Raw genomic sequence first — 22,808 nt, 5'->3', positions numbered from 1 at the left:
CATTCCACGATCTTTGGTTTTTACATTTAGCTCTAACAATTTATTAACTAAACTCCATTGTACTCGTTAATTCAAGAACTGCTGCACTTTATGTAGAAATTTATGCCGTTGAATATTGAATAAAGAGGCTATTTTATCTTTAGCTGACTTGACTTGAAGATCTAGAGGTTTTAATAGTCTGCTAGCATTATTAGCATATTGTTTATACAACTAAAGGATGGAGGAAGGATAAGCCAATGTTACCCACCTGGCACTGGCACACCTTCGTAACATAACACTGCTTAATAACATCGCCAGGATAGTGACTCACTATAGCATGCACCCATTAGATATCATCATCATCATCATCTCAGCCACTCTAGGACATCGGCCTTTTGTATAGAGACTTGGGATCCTGAGCCATCGCTGATGCAGGCGGCTACGTGAGTCTAGCCTTGATATAAAAACTTCAAATTCCTGTTATTCACCTACCATTGCATAGAGTAAAGGACTTTAATGCTATTATAAAAAAATAGTTTCATCTTTGATCGTTTTGATATTATAAGTAACAATTATTTTAAAAACACAGATGATATACAAATTCTATGAATCGAATTTTCAATATAATATAATAGAATAAAAAAATGCGCTTTATTTAGCGCAACTATAAGCAACTTCTTTAGATCACTTAATTGATGTATATTTATAAAGCTTTATCTAAAAGGTTAAAGACAAATTGATGTTACGAGTATATTGAGAAAAGATCCGGAATTAAAATCTTATTTATTACCGAAATTCTTTTAACTGTAATATATTACTAAGTAATCAAAAGGTTATTGATATTAGTCTTCTGCAAAAAACCAACACGTTTATGGTATCCTGATCATTGATCGTGCCTTCGACGATAATAACTTTTTCATTTTTGTTTGTTTATCGTCAAATTGCGTGCACGAAACTCCAATACTATAAATTAGGATTTTATAATGCAGTCTTCATAAAATAAATGCACATAAAAATCAACGTAACGGTTTACAACCACCATTTGCAAAAGATCCTCCGCTATTAAAGTTTGCTGCTAAATCTTATTCAAGAATTACGTTTTTATTGCAGTTCAGTTATTTTTGCACCTAACAACGAATGCGTTGTAAAATAAAAATGCGTATTACATTTTGCGAAATCGATTTTATTTTTGGGTCGTTTTATTAGTACTAACTAAGCTTTTGGTAAGTGGGCGCCACTGGCACGGAATCCGTTTTCATCTGCTACGTAGTCTACTCTGTATGTTACACCATCATCACCAACGTATTCATAGAATCCCGTGACCCTTGTCCCTCCCTGAGGGTTCGCTGAATCAACAACACCGGTTTCCGCAGCGCTGATTCCATTTTCAGTTCTATATTTGTATTGATAACTATTTTCATTGATGTCGTTGTCTTGTTCAATAATTCTAGCATAACCTTCGTTGCCATAGTGTTTGGTGTAAACGTAGTTTGCTGTAGAAACTACAGCAGGCGCTGCGGTTGAAGTAACAACGACTGGGACCACACTGGAAAAAATTAAGAAACGTATTAAAAACCTATAATAGAACCTCTTATTTTTTTCGAAGTCGATTAAAAATACATGGTACTAGTCAATTAAATGAGTATAAATAGTTTGAAATGAAATAAATGTTTCTTGCAATGTTTCAATTCGAGATATTGCTAAGAAGTCTTTATAAAATTAGGTACAAGATTTTAATGTTACAAATATATTAATATACAGAACTATTTATACATAATTTATGAATGTAGAGCTACTTTCAAACTATACGTTTACTTTACTAAAAACTATCTTGATAATGTTTAATATTTCTAGTCAAATTGAATAAATTTGTTAAAAATCGCAATTTTAACAGAGAAAAAAGTGTGTTTAAGATTCTGCAATTAGTGAATATAATATGGAATTACAATTAAATTTTGTATTATACATATAGAAAATAACACGTATCTATACTTATATCAATAAATGTGAAAGTGAGACTATTTGTTTATTAAACTAACACGCCTAAAGCAAATCTTCACAAAATCATTTGAGTTATTTTTATTATATGAGTTAACTAAAACAGTTATTTAAACTGTGAAATCAAAAATGATGATGAATGTACCACTACTGTGACAAAAAATTACACAATCACGTCATATTAGTAGTTAAAAGTAAGTATATTACCTGCTAGCCTTTTGTGTGACCAGAGGGGCAAGAAGTTCTTGGTAGGGCCTTAGGGAATTATAATACTGAGGTTGGTAAGCGTAGTTCGGGTAATATCTATTCCTTCCATAGTAATTGTTGTAGTTGTAGAACCTTCCATCATTTATAGCATTGTATTTACCACTAGCATCACCATAAAGCTCCGGTCGATATCTACCATCGTCCTCTGATCGTACCACCGCCAGAAGACCGACGGCTAAACAAGCAAACTGGAAAAAATACCTTTATTAGTTTCATTATAGATAATTAGACTGAGGTACAAATAACCGAGGACAGCCAAATTTAGAAATAATTAATACTGATGATGATGACAAAAAAACTACTTCGAATACGAGTACAGTCGAGGTATTTTTTTAATTTAGATTTTTCACCAATTCTGTTATCTCTGTTACGAATAAAATGTCATAGCAGTATTAATAGTAAATTGATTAAAAAACTTGAATAGCATAAAAAGTTTTTAGATAAAGACAGACAGACATCATTTTCAAATATTCAAAAAAAATTTCGAATAACTTTAAAAAGAATTTATTGGAATGTCCCGTTTTCATTGTCTTTTTCGTGATTATTTGAATGTCTCGGGGCCCGCCCCGTCCCCGAATATGCTATTCGGGATATCATAAAAATATGGCCACTGCTTTAGAATTTAAGTATAATCTAAATTTATAAAACAACAAGCAGATATCAACAAGAATGTTTTGCTCTAAACTAAAATGTAGGCACTCATAGAATATTCTAAAAGGCTAGTCTACGATATTAAAACTTTAATCTGTCCAAGGAATTTTTTAGTTACATAGAAGGAATAAATAATAGCAGAGGATAAATAATAATTGATACTTGGTCGTTAATTTAGCTGAAATTATATTGCCATTATATAATTGTTGCTATTATATACTAATACTAGCGGACGCCCGCGACTTCGTCCGCGTGACTCTTTCAACTACCTCTATCCTACCCCTACCCTACCCCTACCCTACGTTGAAATTTTTCCTGAATTTTCTTTGCTATAAACCTCACGGAGCCCGAGACCTTTCCAACGAATGCAAAACCGTGGAAATCGGTTCGTGCGTTCTGGAGTTATAGCGTCAGGAAGGAAAACCCGACTTATTTTTATATAGTAGATTATAGAGAGGTTAAGTTTGTAATTTTGTAGGGGTAATCGCTGGACCGATTTCGAAAATTCGTTTACCACTAGAAAGCTACGTTATTTATGAGTGTCATGGATTATTCCTGTAATACGGGTGAAACCGCGGGGCGTCGGCTAGTCAAAAGTAAATCAAGGTTTATACTTTTTTTTTAATGTTGTCATTTAGGCTACGAGACCTTTTTTTATTCTTTACAAGTTAGCCCTTGACTACAATCTCACCTGATGGTAAGTGATGATGCAATCTAAGATGGAAGCAGGCTAACTTGTTATGAGTAGGATGAAATCCACACCCCTTTCGGTGTCTACACGACATCTTACCGGAACGCTAAATCGCTTGGCGGGACGTCTTTGTCGGTAGGTTGAAAATTAGCCACAGCCGAAGCGTTCCAACAGCCAGACCTAGACCAATTAAGAAAACCTCAATCGGCCCAGCCGGGGATCGATCTTGTAAATCCACCGCGCATATCACTGCGCCACGGACGCCGTCAGAAATCCTCCTTACAGATAGGTGTACCTTGGTTCTTTTGCAACGTATCGCGACTACTTAGTAAATTACAAAGTTCCTAACGAAGTTAGATGCAAATATTGAAGAACCCGAAGGCAGATGAATGTTTAATGCCCAATTAAGCTTTGCTCATTGCCCTCTCTGACCGCTGTAACACCCACATATTGGAGCCCACGCCGCTAATTCCAATTGTATGTTGTTAGTAAGTTATTAGATCTTTATTTTTGTAATAAATTTAAGTTTATAGTAATCTAATTATTGGTTGGGAATATCACACACATACAACAGAGTATCTGCGTTATGTTTTTTTTATTTACACTAATTGTCTTGTGGTTGTTCTTAACTACCTGCCTTGTTGGTGAAGTGGTTACGTGGCTGTTTATCATAGGGTCCTGAGTTCGAATTCTGGGTTGGAAGTATTGAGCTTCTATTAATTTTAAGGAATCTTCAATAGCAATTCGAAGCTGGAGACTATCATTAGTGGTGGACCTTTAAGTGTAAAGGAAAAGATAATTACAAGTTTGACCAATCACCTTGCGAGTTGGTGAGGATATAAAAGAATATTTCATTATTTTTCAGTTAAGAGCAGGTACGATAAAAGAGACCTCTGCCTCCGATTCCGGAGGGTGTGGGTTCGAATCCGGTCCGGGGCGTGCACCTCCAACGTTTCAGTTGTGTGCATTTTAAGAAATTAAATATCACGTGTCTCAAACGGTGAAGTAAAACATCGTGAGGAAACCTGCATACCAGAGAATTTTCTTAATTCTCTGAGTGTGAAGTCTGCCAATCCGCATTGGGCCAGCGTGGTGGACTATAGGCCTAACCGCTCTCATTCTGAGAGGAGACTCGAACTCAGCAGTAAGCCAGCAGCCAGTCAGCAGCAGAGTATGGATTGATAATGATGATGATGACGACAAAAAATTGTATTCTATGATAATACTTCAATTGACAGCGTTCAAATCTACGACCGCTCAATATTGAGTCCGGCTTCTTAACTGTTTTGCTATAGAGGTTAAGTGATATTTTATAATCGATATAATATCTGACCCTATTATTATAATTAGTTATTTGTGATAATGACCGACAATGGAGGTTTAATGTGATCTCAGAGTCAAAGGTCGTAACACAGGTACAAGTAACTTCCCAACGTTTAATGAAGGTAAAGTTTAAGTTTTTTTTGTAATAGTACAGTACATACCTAGGTATACTATAAAATTATTATTAAATAAACCGACACTGTTTCAATCCTTAAAAGGCTTTCATTGTAAACAATAATTGTTAGTTTACATTTGTTGATATAGGTTACTTCAAATTTCATATTTTCTACGGATTTTGGTAAAAGCATTAAAAAGAGACATCTCATTTTGTTTCAGTAGATTGTGATGTACCAAATATAATGTAAACATAATATATTATAATGAGCACAGTTAAGAAATATTATGTTGTAATAATATATTTACAAATAAAACAAAGGGTTAAAAGGTAATATCTGTTATAAGTCCATAATTACGACTGGACGGCGGAACTGTAAAGTAGCTAGTATATTTAAGAATTAAATGTTTATCCTCTATGGGATTCCCTATTCGTCTGATTTTAATGAAACTTTACGAGGAAAAATATTGAAACCATTACAGTACAACGTGTGCCAGTAACAATATGTACGTATAGGGGATTATTATACCATTCTCCGCAAAAAAATATTTGTTGGTTTTCCAAGCGACTAGAGACCGACAGAAAATCCTCTAAGTACGTATTACTCCGACACCGAAGCATCCTCAGCTGACTCATTCACTAATTTGGTCTTTATTAACAACCTATTAAAATACCTAACCTATCAAATTAACTGAGAAATGTCATCTACGAAGGGTTGTCAGTAGGCACCGGATGATTCTATTTGTTACATAGAACAGAATTTCAATTTTGTATAATTATGTCAACTAACATACGTCAAAGTTAGTGAATCAGCCTGCTGGAGACATTAACACTAATGTTCGATTACAAGTTGACATCGCAGTTGGGATCACTTAGTCGGGACTTTACGGAAAATAGCAAAATTCACTTTTCAGAATGAACTTCCACAAAATAAAGCCTGGTTCTGTTCAATTCACATCAATATATTATAAAAACAATATACTCACCACTATCGCCTTCATTTTACCTAGACCTTGTGTCACTAAAAACTAAAAAGACAATGGTTGCCTAGTCATCCCATCGGTCGATTTTATACAATCATCAAATATCTAAAATGGGAGTTTTATTGCGTGAATTAGATCGGGGCACCGAATAAGTAGAAAAAGTCATTTACATTTTACATTTGCTAAGGTGGCATTGAGGGTGGCTTATATGGGCAGATGTGATGTAAATTACGCCATCTGCCGCGCCCAGAGACAGAAGTCGAATAGTCCGCAAAACATAATAAATAATCCAAAGTATTCGTACACTCATGACTTCCGGCAGTTGTCGTTAGTTTTATGGGCTTATAAAAACATTTTTAAGTATGTGGTGACACGGTAATTAAATTTTATTGTTATTGACTTTTGGACACCTTAATTAATAAAATAGCTTATCGTGTACAGGCTACTGTGGCGATTTTAATTAGTGAAAAGTAACTTAATTACTACTTGGGCGTTTTAAATAAAAACAAACTTACTAACCAACGGTACTTACTATAAATATTTAATTAATAATTGAAAATTAATTGTACCAGTAACTTTCATTTTCAATTATCAAATAAATAAATTTAATTGATAATTGAAAAAGAAAGTTACTGTTCTTAATAAATAAAGTAGATTTAGATTTGACTTATTCTCGGTAATAGTCGGTCTAAACTTTATTCATAAGCTACAGAACAGATAATACAATAGATTTTAATTAATAGACGAAATTTAAGATGCTGCTTGAGCTATATTCAGGTTCATTCATTAAGGTTAAATTGAGTGAAATATAACGTCTTTTGAAGATTTCGGAAAAATAATGCAGACTGAAAGCTTCAAAAATATTCGCAGCGTAAATTAATACAATAATAAAATGGTAAATATCAATTGAGATAGTTAATTTAAAAAAAAATACACACACACAAACCCTTTAACACATTGTACTTGAATGCTTCATTCTCAGTCAAACAAAAGTTGTCAAATAAAAACTAGACACAATATAACGGTCGAGTTCTGAAGTCTTTACTATGTCCAGAGGACGTTCTTTGGCTGAAGGGATGATGATGATGATGATACCGTGGTGTCGTGGTGCCATTAATCATACATAGTTAAGTTTAAGGTAAATACTCCCCAGCAACCTATATAAGTTGACCGATTCATCATCATCATCATTTTCAGTCGATGGACGTCCACCGCAGGATATAGGCCTTTAATAAGAACTTCGAAACACCACGGTCTTTGCCATTATTCTGTGAATATTATTCTGCTAGTAGCCTAGCCCTGCGATGCAACTCGCAAGCTCAACGTGGACATTATCGTGCATTACCTTGAATAGGTACACCAAACCCCAGTTTATGAACCCCAGCAGCCCCGCTATTCCTGACTCTAGCAGTTACTGCACAACTATAGTAACTGATTAATAAGTTTATGACTAAAGAGCTGTTTATCTCACTGGGCACTACGGGCAAGTGCCCGCAACCAATGAGGAACCCCTGCCAAAAAACAAATCCAACAATCAATATTCATTAACAATGTAAACAAAACCATACATACGTTTTCTGTGAAATACATAAGGGGCCCTTTTATCCCAACGCTCAGGACATGTAGTAGGTTAAAAGAAAAGCTGGAGATAATTATCAGCTCTGCTGTATAGATTATATCATTTTTATTATTTTCCTACTTCAAATGAAACTATTAATTTTCCAAGTATTTTATTATAACTTAAGGTCCGCTTGCATCACATTTATTCAGAGTATATAGCTTCATAATTTATATTAAAATAAGACTTATATCAATCAGTGACTTCTTCAACAATCCTTACAAATACTTCATATTCTAATTTTAAATTACTTTTTACTGTATTTTTTACAGTACTTAAAGTTTTACTTCCTCTGAAGTTGTAAATTGTTCCTAGTTTCTCTCCCTCTTTTATTTTAAGATACGGTGGGTACCTGAAAATAAAAAACAAATTGTAAGTTACAGAAATACAGATTAAAGCACATACCAAGAATCCAGGTTTTCATTTACAAGCGGATCCCAATAAATTTTTTTTTCGGTTAAAAATTTACAAATGGATCGTTACTGTTCCTAAACATAATGTAGGTACTTAACTTAAAACCACTTAATTTAGAACTATATTATGAAACGACAGCTTACTTTCAGATTATAATATATCTACCTAGTCTATAAAACATAATTAAAGTAATTTATTATTGCTAATTGAAATCAATTATGAAAATTGAAATTAAACATAAAACTTATATAAGTATACATTAGTAATCCCCTTCTATCATTCTAAGGTAATAGTACATTATGATATAAGTGCAGTAAGTTGAAAATTACAGCCGAGACGATATCGCAGCTCGAGCCTTGGCGAGAGCTTTATAGATCAGTCAATCTGAAATGAAATAAATGCTAACCTCAGGATAATTTCAAGAAAAAGTTCGACTTGGTATAACGTTAGGGGGACATGTTAACTGTAGATTGGCAGCCTCCTGCTGTTTTTGGGAAAATCCAAAAAAATTACAAAACAGTCCAAAATGTTTAAAAACAATACTTAGCGTCATTGCTACTGTACTGTATAGATCTCGTTTTATACTCATTTCATGATTTCCGGACCAATTAACGCCTATTTCACCCACTTTGATTTATATATTTTCGTGACAAAAGTTACATATACATAACCTTCTTTATCAAAATCGGGTCATCGGTTAAGCCATGACGAAGTGACTGACACACTGACTGAAAGTCAAACTTCAGTCGCATTTTTTTCGCAGCAATATTAGTTTAGAAATTATAATTTTGTCGCGAGTGAAATAAAAGATATACCATACTTGAATTTTCCTCTATATTAAATGAATGAAGAGGTTAACAAACATCTGGAAAACCGAAGCATCACAAATACAACAAAACACCCCTAGCGTAAGTACTAATTTTTCCAATCTTATTTTATAGATAGGTGTAGAGACGGATATTCTAGATGTAGAGTCGTGGACTACGCAACAATTCTTTGTCTTTCTCTGGCTATGCGCCAAAGATATTAAATGAATGAAGAGTTTAACAAACATCTGGAAAACCGAAGCATCACAAATACAACAAAACACCCCTAGCGTAAGTACTAATTTTTCCAATCTTATTTTATAGGTGTAGAGACGGATGTTCTTGGTGTAGAGTCGTGGACTACGCAACAATTCTTTGTCTTTCTCTGGCTATGCGCCAAAGAAAGACAAAGAATTGTTGCGTTTGAGATGTGGAGGCGAATGCTACGTATATATACCGTGGACTGCCAAACGCTCCAATGTATCAATTCTTCCACAGCTTCAAACTAAAACAATCATGAGGGACTGACTGGAGGGAGAAAGAAAGAGAGAGTGAGTAAGAAGAATATGAATTTGTAGAAAATCATATTCACAAATAATAATAACTCTTTAATAAAATTCTATTTTCAATATTCCATTTCGATTTATTTGTGTTACACTCGTGTCATTGGATGGTAAAATTCGAGTAACGCTACTTGGTCATGGTCCATAGTCAAGACATGGTCTTTGCTCTGATTGCACTCCCAGAAGTGTGAATTTCTTCTTAAGATAAGGAGGATATTATTGTTTAAAGAGCACACAATACAGAAGAGAAAGTACATGCAGATCCCGGCGACGGCGAATAAGAAGCCACTTGAGTTTCTGACGAAATTCAGATATATGGTCATATTTGCATAATTAAATATAAACCGAATTTCAATATTTTGAAGTCGGTCAAGTTTATTAATTTGGTCCTCAGTCAAATTATATATAGCTTACGTCCGCATAATCGAGAACAGAGAGTAGGAGAGAATTTGCTAACATAACTTTGGTAGGAATTGGAAGAAGAGAACGCAGACGTCGCAATGAACTCAACGTCACAAACGTCCTCCTACTCAACTCCTTGATATGCATGCACCACTATAATTCCTTGTCCATAACTAGACCAAGATTTTTAACCGAATCACAATACGGTATCATGATACCGTTGTAAACAATAGGTGGTACATCACCCCAAACAACTCTTGAGATTAGATTAGGACTGGATAATAATTGTTTTTGATTTAATTGGATTAACCTTTTTTTTTTAAATAAATATACTTAAATAATACACATCACTATCTAGCCCCAAAGTAAGCATACAGAGTAGCTTGTGTTATGGGTGCTAAGATAGTTGATATTATAATATTAATATACAATTATATACTACATATAAATACTTATATAATGTATAAATACACACAGACACTGGAAAACACCCATGCTCATCACACAAATATTTTCCAGTTGTGGGAATCGAACCTTAAGCCTATACTGTTTGCTCCATACCGAATCACATGTAGATCGTTATTAATAGCTGACATAGCAGAGCTAAGATGCTCAAGAGTTGACGAGCGATATATTTGCACATCATCTGAATATATATGGTAGAGAGAAGTGAAACATTGTGTGATAGAATTAATAAATATGGAAAAGAGTAAGTGAAAAAATAACACGCCACCCTGAGGTACCTCCGCTGCAACATCACACCAAGATGAAAAAGAATTATCAACGCAAATGTGCTGTTTACAGCCATTGAGGTAACTCCGAAACCAGTCAATCACCGATGGAAATATGTTAAGAGAGCGTAACAAGCCCAACAAAATCTAGCAGAACTAAAACTGTGAGTTGTCTATTATCCATCGCCCAGCTGATATCATCAGTGATTTTTGCTAAAGCTGTGACCATACTATGACCAGGACGAAAACTGGATTGTTAGGAACTGAGAATGGAATACTTGCTAAGAAAAAGACTCAACTGTCGGAAAACCAATTTTTCAAGAACTTTTGACAGAAAAAGCAAAATTGAAATGGGTTGAAAGTCTGAGAAGGAAGGGCTAATTTTTTTAGGTAAAGGAATAATTTGAGCACTGTTCCAGGCCTCAGGGAATTTATAGAAAGGGATGGAAAAGTTAAGGATATGGGTAAGAACTGGGATAACAATATCATGGATGGGAATGATCATATTACGGCTCAGATCATCAGAACCAAAAGCGTTTGAGGCGATCGTTATAATGCTCCTCTTAACATCACATTCAGTGAAAGACTCAAAGATTAAGAGTAAATAATTAGGAGTTGAAGCAGAAGAAAGAATGTTGAGTGTATGTTCTTTATCAATACTATCAATCGTATCAGAAGTAGAAAAATGTTTATTCAAATGTTCGATATCAATATTTATAGGACTATTAGGGGATGATTTACCAACTCTAAGAGATTCTAGAAATTTCCAAGTTTTGGCAGAATTGCCATTTTCTACTGATTTAAAAATGTGGCGTCGTTGTGCATCTCTACACAATGTATTACAGCGATTCCGAGCCTTGTGATATTTCAGACGATTCGCGACTCGCCTAATATATTTGATTATAATAGGCGAGCGCTTGGCTGCAATCATGCTTGACAGTAAGCGATGATGCAGCTTATGGCGGAACGCGATTAGAAGATGCCTTTTCACTATTGAGTAAGATACCCATAGCTGAAGGGAATTTCATAACTTCGCAGCAGAATTAGAAACGAATAGCCAAAACGATTCGTACGATTCTAACGGGAATCATCTACGTAGGGATGCAAATTACAGAGATGCCTGGCAGTTCTGTAATAAAAAGTTGGAGGAACTAGGTCATATCAATAATTTCTGGACGCACTCTCCGTAATAAATCTTGTAAAAAAACCGATCGGTAAGCAACCGTTTCTTTATACTCTGGGGCTTGTAATTTTGCGTATCTGGCTGTTAAGCCAGCCAAATCTATGCCATCACATAATATCCCTTATATGGGAACAGCACTCCATGGTATAGAGTATAAGAAGCTGTTCCGGAAAATTATTTTTGTCCAATTTATAAACCTCGATAAGTGTATATATTTTTAAAATAATAGTAAAAAACAGCTATATCATTGAAAGAACTGATTAAAGACAAAAAATTTGATTACCCCCTCCATATATTTTCAAAACAAATGAAATTAGTTTTAGATTAATAGGTTGTGTATCTCCCATTAATTAACCGTTTGCGTTCCCATTAATTACGGGACACCTGTATATCCTATACCTGATCTAGTAGGGCTCTTGGTCTTTGAGTAAACGTTTTGGTAAGACATAAGTTAACCAGCTAAATGTCCTTATGGGGAGACATAAATTTGGTAAAATTTAATTTGTTCACCGTCAAGGACTTACATAAAACTGATTCCTACTATCCGGAATAAGCCTGAAGCCATTACCCATTACTAGTTCCTAGCTTTTAGATAAATCTGAATCCTAAGATAAAATCGGACATCAAACCTAAAGAAAACCAGCGGCTAAAACACTCAGCATCCTTAACAGTGAAACGGCACTTTACGCTAGAACAACTCCCTATATAACTCTACCAAATACCAGCTTGCGTCATTGGAATCGGTGAATAACCAGACTAGAACACTCACAGATAACGAGGCTGGCAAACTTTGGAGCATTACCAAAACGCTCGTTTATTGGTGTTCTACAAGATTATTTCAGTAAGTATAATCAGGAACTATTTGATGATTTGATGATTTTAGACACAGTGTAAAAATGTAAGCGCGATCCACCATAAGCTTTAACATAAACATAGGTAAAGCGCTTGAGCTAGCTTATACTCGTATCTGCGAGCTCAACCTTTGGTGTATATGTCACCGTTAGATTGTAAAATACGTTAGTTTATAATCTCACTAAGCGACCAAGTCTCGCTTGGCCTGGACTTGGTCGCTAACTATGGGCCTCATAAGAAGGCTCAGAGTCACACAGAGGGCGATGGAACGAGCTATGTTAGGAGTATCTCTGGGTGATCGAATCAGAAATGAGGAGATCCGCAGAAGAATCAAAGTCACAGACATAGCTCAACGAGTTGCGAAGCTGAAGTGGCAATGGGAGGGGCACATAGTTCGAAGAGGCGATGGACGTTGGGGTCCCAAAGTGCTGGAATGGCGACCCCGCACTAGTAAGCCCAGTGTTGGCCGACCCCCCCACCAGGTGGACTGACGACATCAAGCGAGTCACAGGGATTCGCTGGATGCAGGTGGCTCAGTAACGTGATGTTTGGAAGTCCCTACAACAGGCCTATGTCCTGCAGTGGACGTCCATCGGCTGATATGATGATGATGATGATAATCTCACTGGTGATATTATAATCTGCCGTTTTATTGTGAACTTAAAATACTAATTACAATTAAACGTGTTATTTTTCGGTTTATTTCCGATAGACTTTTTTAAATAAAAAATATTCTCGGTCTCTTATTCATCAAATAACTATTCACATCTCAAAAAAAGACATTTTTTGTTGCTTATATACGATATACGATTTGTAAAATGATTTTAAACAGCATATTAATCGCAAAACATCGTTTCCTTTGTAGTTAATTGTTATTTATGTAAATGGCTTTTATAATAAGTTATCCTTTTAAACATAAATATAAAAGAGTTCCGTGAAGATACCGTCATTAGCTAATAATTTAGTCAAAGTTATAATATCCTCAACAGGATCTTTTTATTTGCTTATAGTGATGGAATTTACTTGAAATGCATCCAAAATAGAAAACCGGTGGATATCTTATATGGAATATTAAATTAATTAATGAAAATTACCTTTATTGGCATTAAGATTGTCTGTCATCTTGTAGCGACTGGCGACAATAATTATTATTAAGCTAATTATACTATTTACGTAAAATGAGTATAAATTTACTTAAGGACTTATTAAATTCACATTTTAATCAACCGGTCGTAATAATGATTAGCCTTGGCGCCGATATAATATCATTTCCTAAATATTCAAAAAACTGCTCCATTTAGCATTGATTTTCGGAAAATCCTCGAACAGTGACCTCGAACCGGAACCCATAAAGGTCAAATAACTGCCGGATGATAGCAACAGAGGCAGATTCGCATACCGCGCGATCATAAAATCAATATGACACTAAATAAATTTTATGTAAGGTCAATCAGTCAGATACAAAGCGTAGCGCATGTTTGTGCCGGATGCGATGTTCTGTTGCCTATTACTTAAACAATTTATTGGTTATCAATCTCACTTCTACTTATACACGTTTATAACACTATTAACTCATTATCATGTTTAAAAATACTTCATTTTGGTCATCGCCTAAAAACATGAATGGCATTTTTTAATCATTGTTTATTTGCATTAACATATCTTACTCGTAGTTATGATGTAAGAGCATCTTTGCAATTTAAGTGTAAAATTATAAAAATGTGAATTTAATAAGCGTTCAAATAGAACAAATGCATTTCCAAATATATGTTCACAACACAGCGTTTTTAAAACACGACGCTTTTTTTCATGCAGTGTTGCATTTTAAACTCTGGGCGTTGGAAATAGCCTTCTTTTAACTCCATACTTATATTTGAACACTTTTATTGTCGCCAGTCGCTACAAGATGACAAACAATCTTTATGCCAATAAAGGCAATTTCCATCAATTACTTTAATATTGCATTTAAGATATCAATATAATATAAATAACCTGTTAGACCTAAGCCCATAGACAAGTGAATTATGACCCTCCCTGACGCACCTCATTTTCGATGGTTTATAATCTGAAAGTCTTCATTTCAATTCAGTTATCCTAGGCTGTAAAAAAATGAGCCATCACGGTACGTCTGGCAGATGTGAAACATCGACATTATTTTGTAAATTGACTTAAAAGATGAGTGAATATACCATCATAGGCATACGTCGCCACGCCAGAAATTGGTTTTACGTGCGGCTTTAGATGTTTCACATCAAAATTTTAAAGAGTTTTACGTGATAATACTTAAATCTCGAACTTCCAAAAAACATATGGGATCCGCTTTAAGTTGCTATTTACTCGCCTAATAAGTTAACCCGCTTTCATCTTAATTTTCATCATCATCAAGTGAGATTGCAGTTAAGGGCTAACTTGTAAAAAATAAAAAAAAACTTACTGCGTTACGACTTCCGTGGCGTTTTTGACTTCGGGATCTACAACTTTGCATGTCATGGCGACTTCTTTGTCGGGTTTTAATTTATCAACGTTTTTGGGTCTTTCCACAACAGGATCGCCGAGGCTTAATAAATCTGGCGATACGTATTTGCTTATTATCGCCTTTATCACACTATAAAGGAACGGGTACCGAGGTGCATAGATTTGGTACCCTATGTAGTCGTTCGAGTCTCCTCTCTCCAAGTGTTTATATGTACCATCAAATGGAAACACTCCTTGCTGATAAATATAAGTATACTTTCCCTCGTCTGTATGCTTATATTTTCCTTCAGTTAATGGTCTGTAGTACTTTCCATCGTCGTAGTAGTCGTATGTTTTGTGTTTGTATTTCCCTGTGTCATATGGCGAACATTGAACTAGCGCCCAAATCGAAACCACCAGCATCTGAAATTAGAAATAGAAGAGTTTGTTAAAATAAATGGTCATAACAATCTTTGTATTAAAGACGCGGTTTCACTACACGACTGTTTACGTACTTAGTTCTAGATAAATTTGTAAAATGGTGCAACAAAAAAAATAACCTTGACTTTGTTGTGGGTACATCTCGGACCAAGACGCGTTTAGAACCCTTAATTTTAGGTTTTTGGCTGTAATTTCAACCAATAAATTAAATTATGACATAACTTGACGTTTCAAAAGTGGTTGAAAACTAAACCTAATTAAAATAAATGAATTTTGAATTTTTGAATTTTGACCCACGTAATTTTCGTTACCGCGGGAACGAAAATTAAGTGGGTCAAAATTGACATCTGCAAAGAGGACCCCTCTACGAGTTTCCTAGTTTGATCCTAGAAGGAAAGATAGTCGGAAAAAGGGCACGAGGACGAAAGTGACGTAAATGGGTGGACGATATTAAGGAGTGGACCAAGAGTAATTACAGCCAGCTGAAAAATATCTGACCGTCAAACTTCAGTTTGAAGTGATGATGATGATGAGATCCAAAGATCCATTTAGCCGTATAATATTAGTAGGTATGATTAGTTTCCCTAGTGTCCAACTAAGAAATGCATTAATAGAAAACGAACTTTTAAATACAGAATGTTAACTGAGACTTTTGTAAAACAAGGCCAAGCACCTGTTTCTCTTCGCTGTGACGAGTAATACTCTATGGCGAAATCATCTAATTACTACATATTTTCGATATAAATAATAATAGCATCCTGGATTAAGAAGTATAAATTAGGTATTATTATTGATCTGTTACTGTTAGAAATAAATATTCTCTAAAGATTTTCTAAATATGACGTGAGAAATTAATCAATATAAACTTTTTAATATCAGCAATTGTTACATGTTAGGTCATCAGTCAACATAAACAGAAAATACAATACATAGACAAATAGCTAGAGTCATAAATCTGCTGAATTAAAGAATAAATGTTCTAGAAACTCCTAGCTCGGACCTTTATAAGCCACGGAAAATACACAAACATACTAAAATTAAATCAATTTAAGTAATAAACACTGTAAATTATGTTAATTTTATTGAAGAAAATGGCATACATTCTAACTTGCCTCGACCTATTTAAATGGTAAGTTGAAGATTTATCGTTAAGCGCCTGTTACACGCTCAATACAAATCGTAACTCAGTACCATAGTATTTTTTGGAAACACTATCCGATGACACTTCTCCCCATGGGTTAATTGGGAAATAAAAATGATCCTGTAGGTATGTATGTAGGTACCTTCTCAGCATATTATAGTTTCGGTTTGCAGGAGTAACAAACATACAGAAGAATAACACATTCGCTATTAAATTCCTTAAATAATTTAAATAGGCTTTAAACTGCTAATGTCAAAGAGTTTTAGGACGTATGCTTGTCTCTATATAGTTACTTAGGATGATCTATAATAAAACTTACAGTTCCAATTCTGTTTTTTTGTCTGTGTGTCTAGTGTCCGTCTTTTTTGTTAACCGAGCATCACGATAAAACTACTGAATGAATTCCAATTTAATTCCTTATTTTTTCAAGTTACATTTTTAAAAATTTGTGTGTATACTACCAAAAAAGTACTAAAAATAATATAATTAAAGATTTTTCAAAATTCTACCTCCAAAGGTTTAAAAATGAGTTAAATTTTTTTTGAATTATACTATTTTGCATACCTACCCATTATCATAGATATAGAATAGGAATTCTGTTTTTAAGCGATAAAAAATACAACACAAATTTAGTAAGCAAAGCCGCAGATAATAAGTTAGTAGTTAATTATGATCTTATATTGGGTATTTAGTTATAAAAATTAAATTATATGCTATAAATCACAAAAAGATATAAATAAATAAAAAAGGACAAAATTTTGGCCCAACGTCTTCATTAGAATGTAATAAATACCTTAGAGCCTTTGAGAGCAACGACTCTAAGGCGCCACCTTTTCGTCGTATGCTATTCGCAAATATATACCTACTAATATTTTAAAGCCAAAGCAATAATACAAGGCATGATCGCATACAGTTTGAGGTCATCCATAAAGAGCAAGTGAGATATGAGCTAGTGGTTACTGGAACCACCCCTGCGAAAGCCTTACCCAGATTATTGCAGTAAAGTACTAAAATGATTAAAAGCTAATCAAAACAAAGAGGTCTTAAACTATCGCCCTGGAAAAAAAATCCGCCTAATCTCTATCAGTTCAGTTGATTCAAAATACTCAGAAGCGCCTGAGTGACGAAGGACTGTCACCCACTGTCTCATGCATGGCTCAAGAATCTGCTACTTTTTTTACTCATATATATAGATACCTATTATCAATTATATATTATTATCAACCTCATTTCAAAACTGTCATGTTTTGAAAAGTTACTCCGGGCTAAATAAATTTAAATTGAAGAGTTTGATTGAAAACGCTAATCTCAGGAACCACTTGAACGACTTGAAAAATTATTATATATCGGATAGTCCATTTATATAATAAATATCACGGTACGAAAAATGTAGCAAAAATCGGGAAAAACTTTTTCCCGATTTTGACGAGAGCTTGCGTTGCGTACGTTACATTACGTGAAACAGAAATCATATTAGCATAGCATATGGCGGGGCAGTACATAACGGAGTTATTTCCCTCTATAAGTTCTAAAAGGTGCAAGTGTTTGTTTGTTTCTTTATATTACACTAGCTGCGGTTTCATGTTCCCGTGAGAATATAAGTATAAAATATAGCCTATGTCAGTCATAAATAACATTTACAAACTTTCAGCCTTCCTAAAATTAGGTATATTAGGTTCCTAAAATTAAGCTATTGCAGGCTCTCGTTCCAACAGATGGGAGTGAATGCATAATAAATTTTGCCGCGACTTCAACCACGTCTATTATTTATTAAATTCCTTAAGTAAATGAAAAGCATTCAAAAAAACAGTCAATAATAACAAGGCATAGACATTTTGGCATTCTCGGCCGCAAAACCTTATTTCTTGTATTTTATAAACATTAAGACAATTTTTTTTAAAGTTATAAATAATAAATGAGAGATAAAATAGCATTAAACACTACTCGTAGTTTAGTTTAACTTATGTGTTCTGTCAACACTACATCTAGTATTAATCTGTCAAAGTTCAAGCTGACACTCTTCATGTACCGTTATTTGAGGAACCGTTACTTTTTATTTCTTTCGCGTTTTAAGTTATCGATTGACGATAACGTCAACTTAATTAATTAGTACTATAACTAACAAGCTTTGTTTTAGCTTTGAGCTCAAATATAATAACGATACGATGTTTCTGTATATAATAATGAAAACTCAATTTTTGTATATTTAAATTTAAAATATTTAAATTTAAATAAAAAAAAATTAAATTATTTCAAACAAAAACACAATTAAACTCAACTTTGTTAAAAAAACATCAGCATAGTGACATCATAGAGACAAGAAGATAGTGAAAGATGACGAGAACCCCTGTTTAGAAGGTCAAAATATGACTAGAGATAAATCAAAAGTTATGAAGAGAAGGAAGGAATGTTAGATGAACTTGAGAAAAGCCTTTGCAAAAAATCAATTACTACAGTCTACTGTTAGTTAGTCGTGCGGATTGACTTGACACATGGCTTGAATGATGTTTGCACTGTGTTTGTTTGATTGTGTTTCGTAGCCAGGTGTCAAGTTAATGCGTACGAGTTATAGATACCAGTGTATCTATACTTATAACAAAACTCTAACAAGTCTAATTCTGTACTATATTTTAAAAATTTTAGTTGGAGGGCATTATATTATTATACATATAATCGATCCTGAAGCCAAACATATATTTTTTTCATCTGTCTGTCCGTATTTTTGTTGACCTGTCATCACGCTGAAACTACTAAAAGAATTCAATTGAAACTTGGCGCTATTTGAAACCATAATACGAAAGATGGTAGAGGATTATTTTTGTCGCAAAAATAAAATCAAAAGGGGGTGAAATAAGGGTTGAAAGTTTGTATGGAAAGCCCTTCATTTTTTAAGTTACATTTGTAAAAATTGGTATGTGTACTATGAAAAAAAATGTAATTAAACATTACCCAACCTACCTACTTACCTACCCCCAAAGGTTTAAAAAGGAGTTCAAGTTTTTTTAATATATATCGTTTATGTTTTGGGTTATATTTTAGTAAAATTGAGCGAAGAATTTATCTATACTAATATTAACTAAAGAGTTTGTTTGTTTGTTTTTTTATATAACGCGCTAATCTCAAGAACTACTAGTCCGATTTGAAAAATTCTTTCATTGTTAGATAGCCTATTTATCAAGGAAGGCTATAGTTATAGACTATATATTATCCCCGTATTCCTACGGGGGAACCACGCGAGTGAAAGCGCGCGGCGTCAGGTAGTTATTTAATATAAAACATATGATAATATTAATAGGTGTTGAAAGTTTACATTGATTTTCAAGCGGGCTTAGTCAGGGATGTCCGCTAGTTAATGAATAAACTTCAAAATATTCAATTGAATTAGCAGAATATTCCCATGTATCTAAACATGAGATGCAAAATCATAATTCAATGTATATATAGTACCAGTGTCTTAAATACTATTAAATTTCAAAATATTCAATTGAATTAGCAGAATATTCCCATATATCTAAACATAAAATGCAAAATCATAATTCAATGTATATAGTACCAGTAGGTATCTTAAATATTATTAAACTTCAAAATATTTAATTGAATTTCACCTAAATTAATATAAAATAAAACTATTAAATAACAAGACTATAGTTTAAAAACCGCATACTATTACGAACAAGTAAAATGTAATCTAAATAATATACATTTACATTCCATATTTAAACTTGTTCATAAAACTTGAATACAAATTATCTGACCTGTGACCTCTCTGTTTTATATACATCTAATGCATATTATTTGCTACAATCGATTTAGTAGATCAGAAGTTTGACTGGAATAAACACAAGCAGTCAAATAAATCATAAGTTTGCATTACAGATATCGCGTCGGAAATATATTTTAAAAATGCAATTTAATTTCCAATAAAAAAATAATAATTAAATGTCAATAATAACAATAAAAACTACTTACAAATTTTCCCACGAGCATCATTTTCTTTTAGTCGATTGAGTGAAATAATTTTATCCGATGTAATTTTTTTTTCTAATTATGTTTTACCGCGCCTCGATCGACGCAGGTTGTTTACTCCACAGGTTATGTTTTGGATCTGAAACTAGATCACATAATGTGTCATAAGTAAGCAGTTTCTTAGTTAGATAACGGCCAATATTCGTCAAAAAATATTTTATTCCTCATTGCCTTCATTAACATTTAGATGTATAATAAATTTTATTCGAGACATACCAAAAGTGGATCAGAATCCTCAAATCAGGTGTGACGAGGTCAAACAGAAAGAATTAGCATAGCTCATGACATTATAACAGTTTACAATGAGCGCGGTGTCGTCCCCCCGACTTGCAATACGTAAGTGGTTTTTTCTCCCCCAACACCTACAGTGCACCAGAAACGAGACACGACCGACAGGAGTGTCTTAATTCTCATAATTGGAACGGTTGGAAGAAGCCACTACAGTTATCGACTTGCATAACATAAAAATCGTGTATCGTAAAATGCACGTCATTGGCCCTGAGGATCTGCATTCCGATGACCTTACAGTAGGCATTTACATACATATAATGTGCTTAATCGTAATAAAACTGCTAAGATAATACTTCGATATGTGCAATAAAGAAACTGTTTTCACGATCATACATGTATATAATATGTAATAGATACTTAACAACTAATTAAAAGCAATTGTAAAGTAGAATTTACCTATATTGTTGCTCTTCACATCCGGTGCCCGTTTGACATTTTGGTGACAATATTTAAATGAAAAAAATAACAAAACAAAACGCTTCGAAATGTCAGATCATCATTCACTCCAAATACTCTAATTGATGGGACACACTACACTGATTTAAGATTAATATAGACAGAGATCTGTATCACATTAATTTCTTATTTATAATGTCGCGGTGTGCTAAATTTGTATTTTAAAGTAGTTTGACAGGAGCGTCACAGCCAGGAGGCGATATCTAATATCGGAACGTAGACGACATTCCGGTAAAGCTAAACGTTATGAAATGCTCCTATAAAAGTCCTACGGCGTCCAGCCAGTCAGGCATAGCATTCCACCGCATATTAATTAATAAGCTATAACTCAAAAAAGCAATAAGTGTGATGTCAAAGGTTAATATTAATATTTTAATATGATCTGTACGTTTATAAATTTGAATTTACGTTTGAATTCTCAATTCTACGAGTACATATTAAGTACACATCTCATAAACATTGGTGTTGATATATAAATTGAAAATTATACATATTGTTTACAAAATATGCGTTTAATTTGGTGTAGATCTACTACTACTATTATGTTCAAAATACTTCCACAGTAGGACTGGATACTCACATATAGGATTATTGTGTGTTTGCCTATGAGTATCCAATTATATATTTTTAGAAAAACCTGTAAGCATAAATTAATGATCTAAATACTGTTATAATAATTTCCATCACATCCCAAATATTGTCGGGAAAGATTGTTTTAAGCAAAACTTTACTATTCTAATAAATACAGAAGGAAAGTTCCAAAACGTAGTGTTGTATTTCTAATCAACTACTACAGTTACGCGGCTTCATATTTATTTCATGTTTGACTGGTTTTTAATTATCACAAATCGATATAATCGAATCAAAGAGAAGATTCCAAAGATTCACTTTGTTGGAGTTGCTTCAAATATTTTAAACATCACTCATCACTATTTTCAATGATTTCCCACTGCGGACTGGTACAAAGAAATTCTTAGAAAAAGGATAACCTAAGTTTTCTTACCTGTGTGTACAAATCGCTACAGCCAGCAGACTTCAGTCATCTGCCAAATAACACACTAATGCCTAAAAACTCGCTACTTTTTAATTGCTGCTCTTTCCTATTTACGCATTCAGACCTTTATAGGTTCTTCTTCACTGACGTTACCGGACTTCGGGTCAAATTTGACCCAGTACGACATTTTCCGAATTTATGTGTAATATTGCAATAATTACTGTTATTGGATTTTATATAATACATAGTTTCAAACCCAAACCCAAAAGCTACAGAGATTTATATTTATTTGAATTTGTTGCAATTCCGAACATTTTGTGTCAATAGCATCAAGTTTACATTTTTTTTAATTATAGTCGTATCAAAGGAGGTAGAAAAAATAATTCCAAGCCTGAAACTGAGATGGATCTGAGATGATGCATAACATGC

At 33.8% G+C, this 22,808-nt stretch overlaps 2 protein-coding genes across 3 annotated transcripts; both read right to left on the bottom strand.

Annotated features, from left to right (window-relative positions):
• Nucleotides 1–1,141: 1,141 nt before the first annotated feature.
• Nucleotides 1,142–7,612, bottom strand: LOC112057759 (cuticle protein CP14.6-like). Of its 2 annotated transcripts, none has more exons than XM_052882441.1 (3): nucleotides 7,580–7,612; nucleotides 2,185–2,432; nucleotides 1,142–1,525 (listed from the first exon to the last, which is right to left on the bottom strand). In XM_052882441.1, the coding sequence occupies exons 1-3, from the start codon at nucleotides 7,595–7,597 to the stop codon at nucleotides 1,192–1,194; spliced, it is 600 nt and encodes a 199-aa protein (XP_052738401.1). In that variant the 5' UTR covers nucleotides 7,598–7,612; the 3' UTR covers nucleotides 1,142–1,191. The 2 variants fall into 2 exon arrangements, with proteins under 2 accessions (XP_052738401.1, XP_023954074.1); XM_024098306.2 differs by lacking the exon at nucleotides 7,580–7,612 and adding an exon at nucleotides 6,011–6,267.
• Nucleotides 7,613–7,724: 112 nt separating this feature from the next.
• Nucleotides 7,725–21,038, bottom strand: LOC112057744 (uncharacterized). Its single transcript, XM_024098287.2, has 4 exons — nucleotides 20,855–21,038; nucleotides 20,582–20,723; nucleotides 15,011–15,453; nucleotides 7,725–7,977 (listed from the first exon to the last, which is right to left on the bottom strand). Exons 2-4 carry the CDS (start codon nucleotides 20,600–20,602, stop codon nucleotides 7,818–7,820), a joined length of 624 nt encoding a protein of 207 aa, XP_023954055.2. The 5' UTR covers nucleotides 20,603–20,723; nucleotides 20,855–21,038; the 3' UTR covers nucleotides 7,725–7,817.
• Nucleotides 21,039–22,808: the final 1,770 nt, after the last annotated feature.

This window comes from Bicyclus anynana, chromosome 7, assembly GCF_947172395.1.
Source record: "Bicyclus anynana chromosome 7, ilBicAnyn1.1, whole genome shotgun sequence".
In the NCBI taxonomy this organism is placed as follows: domain Eukaryota; kingdom Metazoa; phylum Arthropoda; class Insecta; order Lepidoptera; family Nymphalidae; genus Bicyclus; species Bicyclus anynana.
The sequence above is the reverse complement of the archived record's forward strand: the minus strand, read 5'-3'. Positions and strand labels throughout refer to the sequence as shown.

Coding starts and splice junctions, on each gene's coding strand:
- LOC112057759 (XM_052882441.1), bottom strand. Junction 1,526..2,184: donor GTCACACAAAAGGCTAGCAG/GTAATATACTTA, acceptor AATTTTTTCCAG/TGTGGTCCCAGTCGTTGTTA.
- LOC112057744 (XM_024098287.2), bottom strand. CDS start 20,602: ATGATGCTCGTGGGAAAATTT. Junction 15,454..20,581: donor TGATGCTCGTGGGAAAATTT/GTAAGTAGTTTT, acceptor TTCTAATTTCAG/ATGCTGGTGGTTTCGATTTG. Junction 7,978..15,010: donor GCCACGGAAGTCGTAACGCA/GTAAGTTTTTTT, acceptor TTTTATTTTCAG/GTACCCACCGTATCTTAAAA.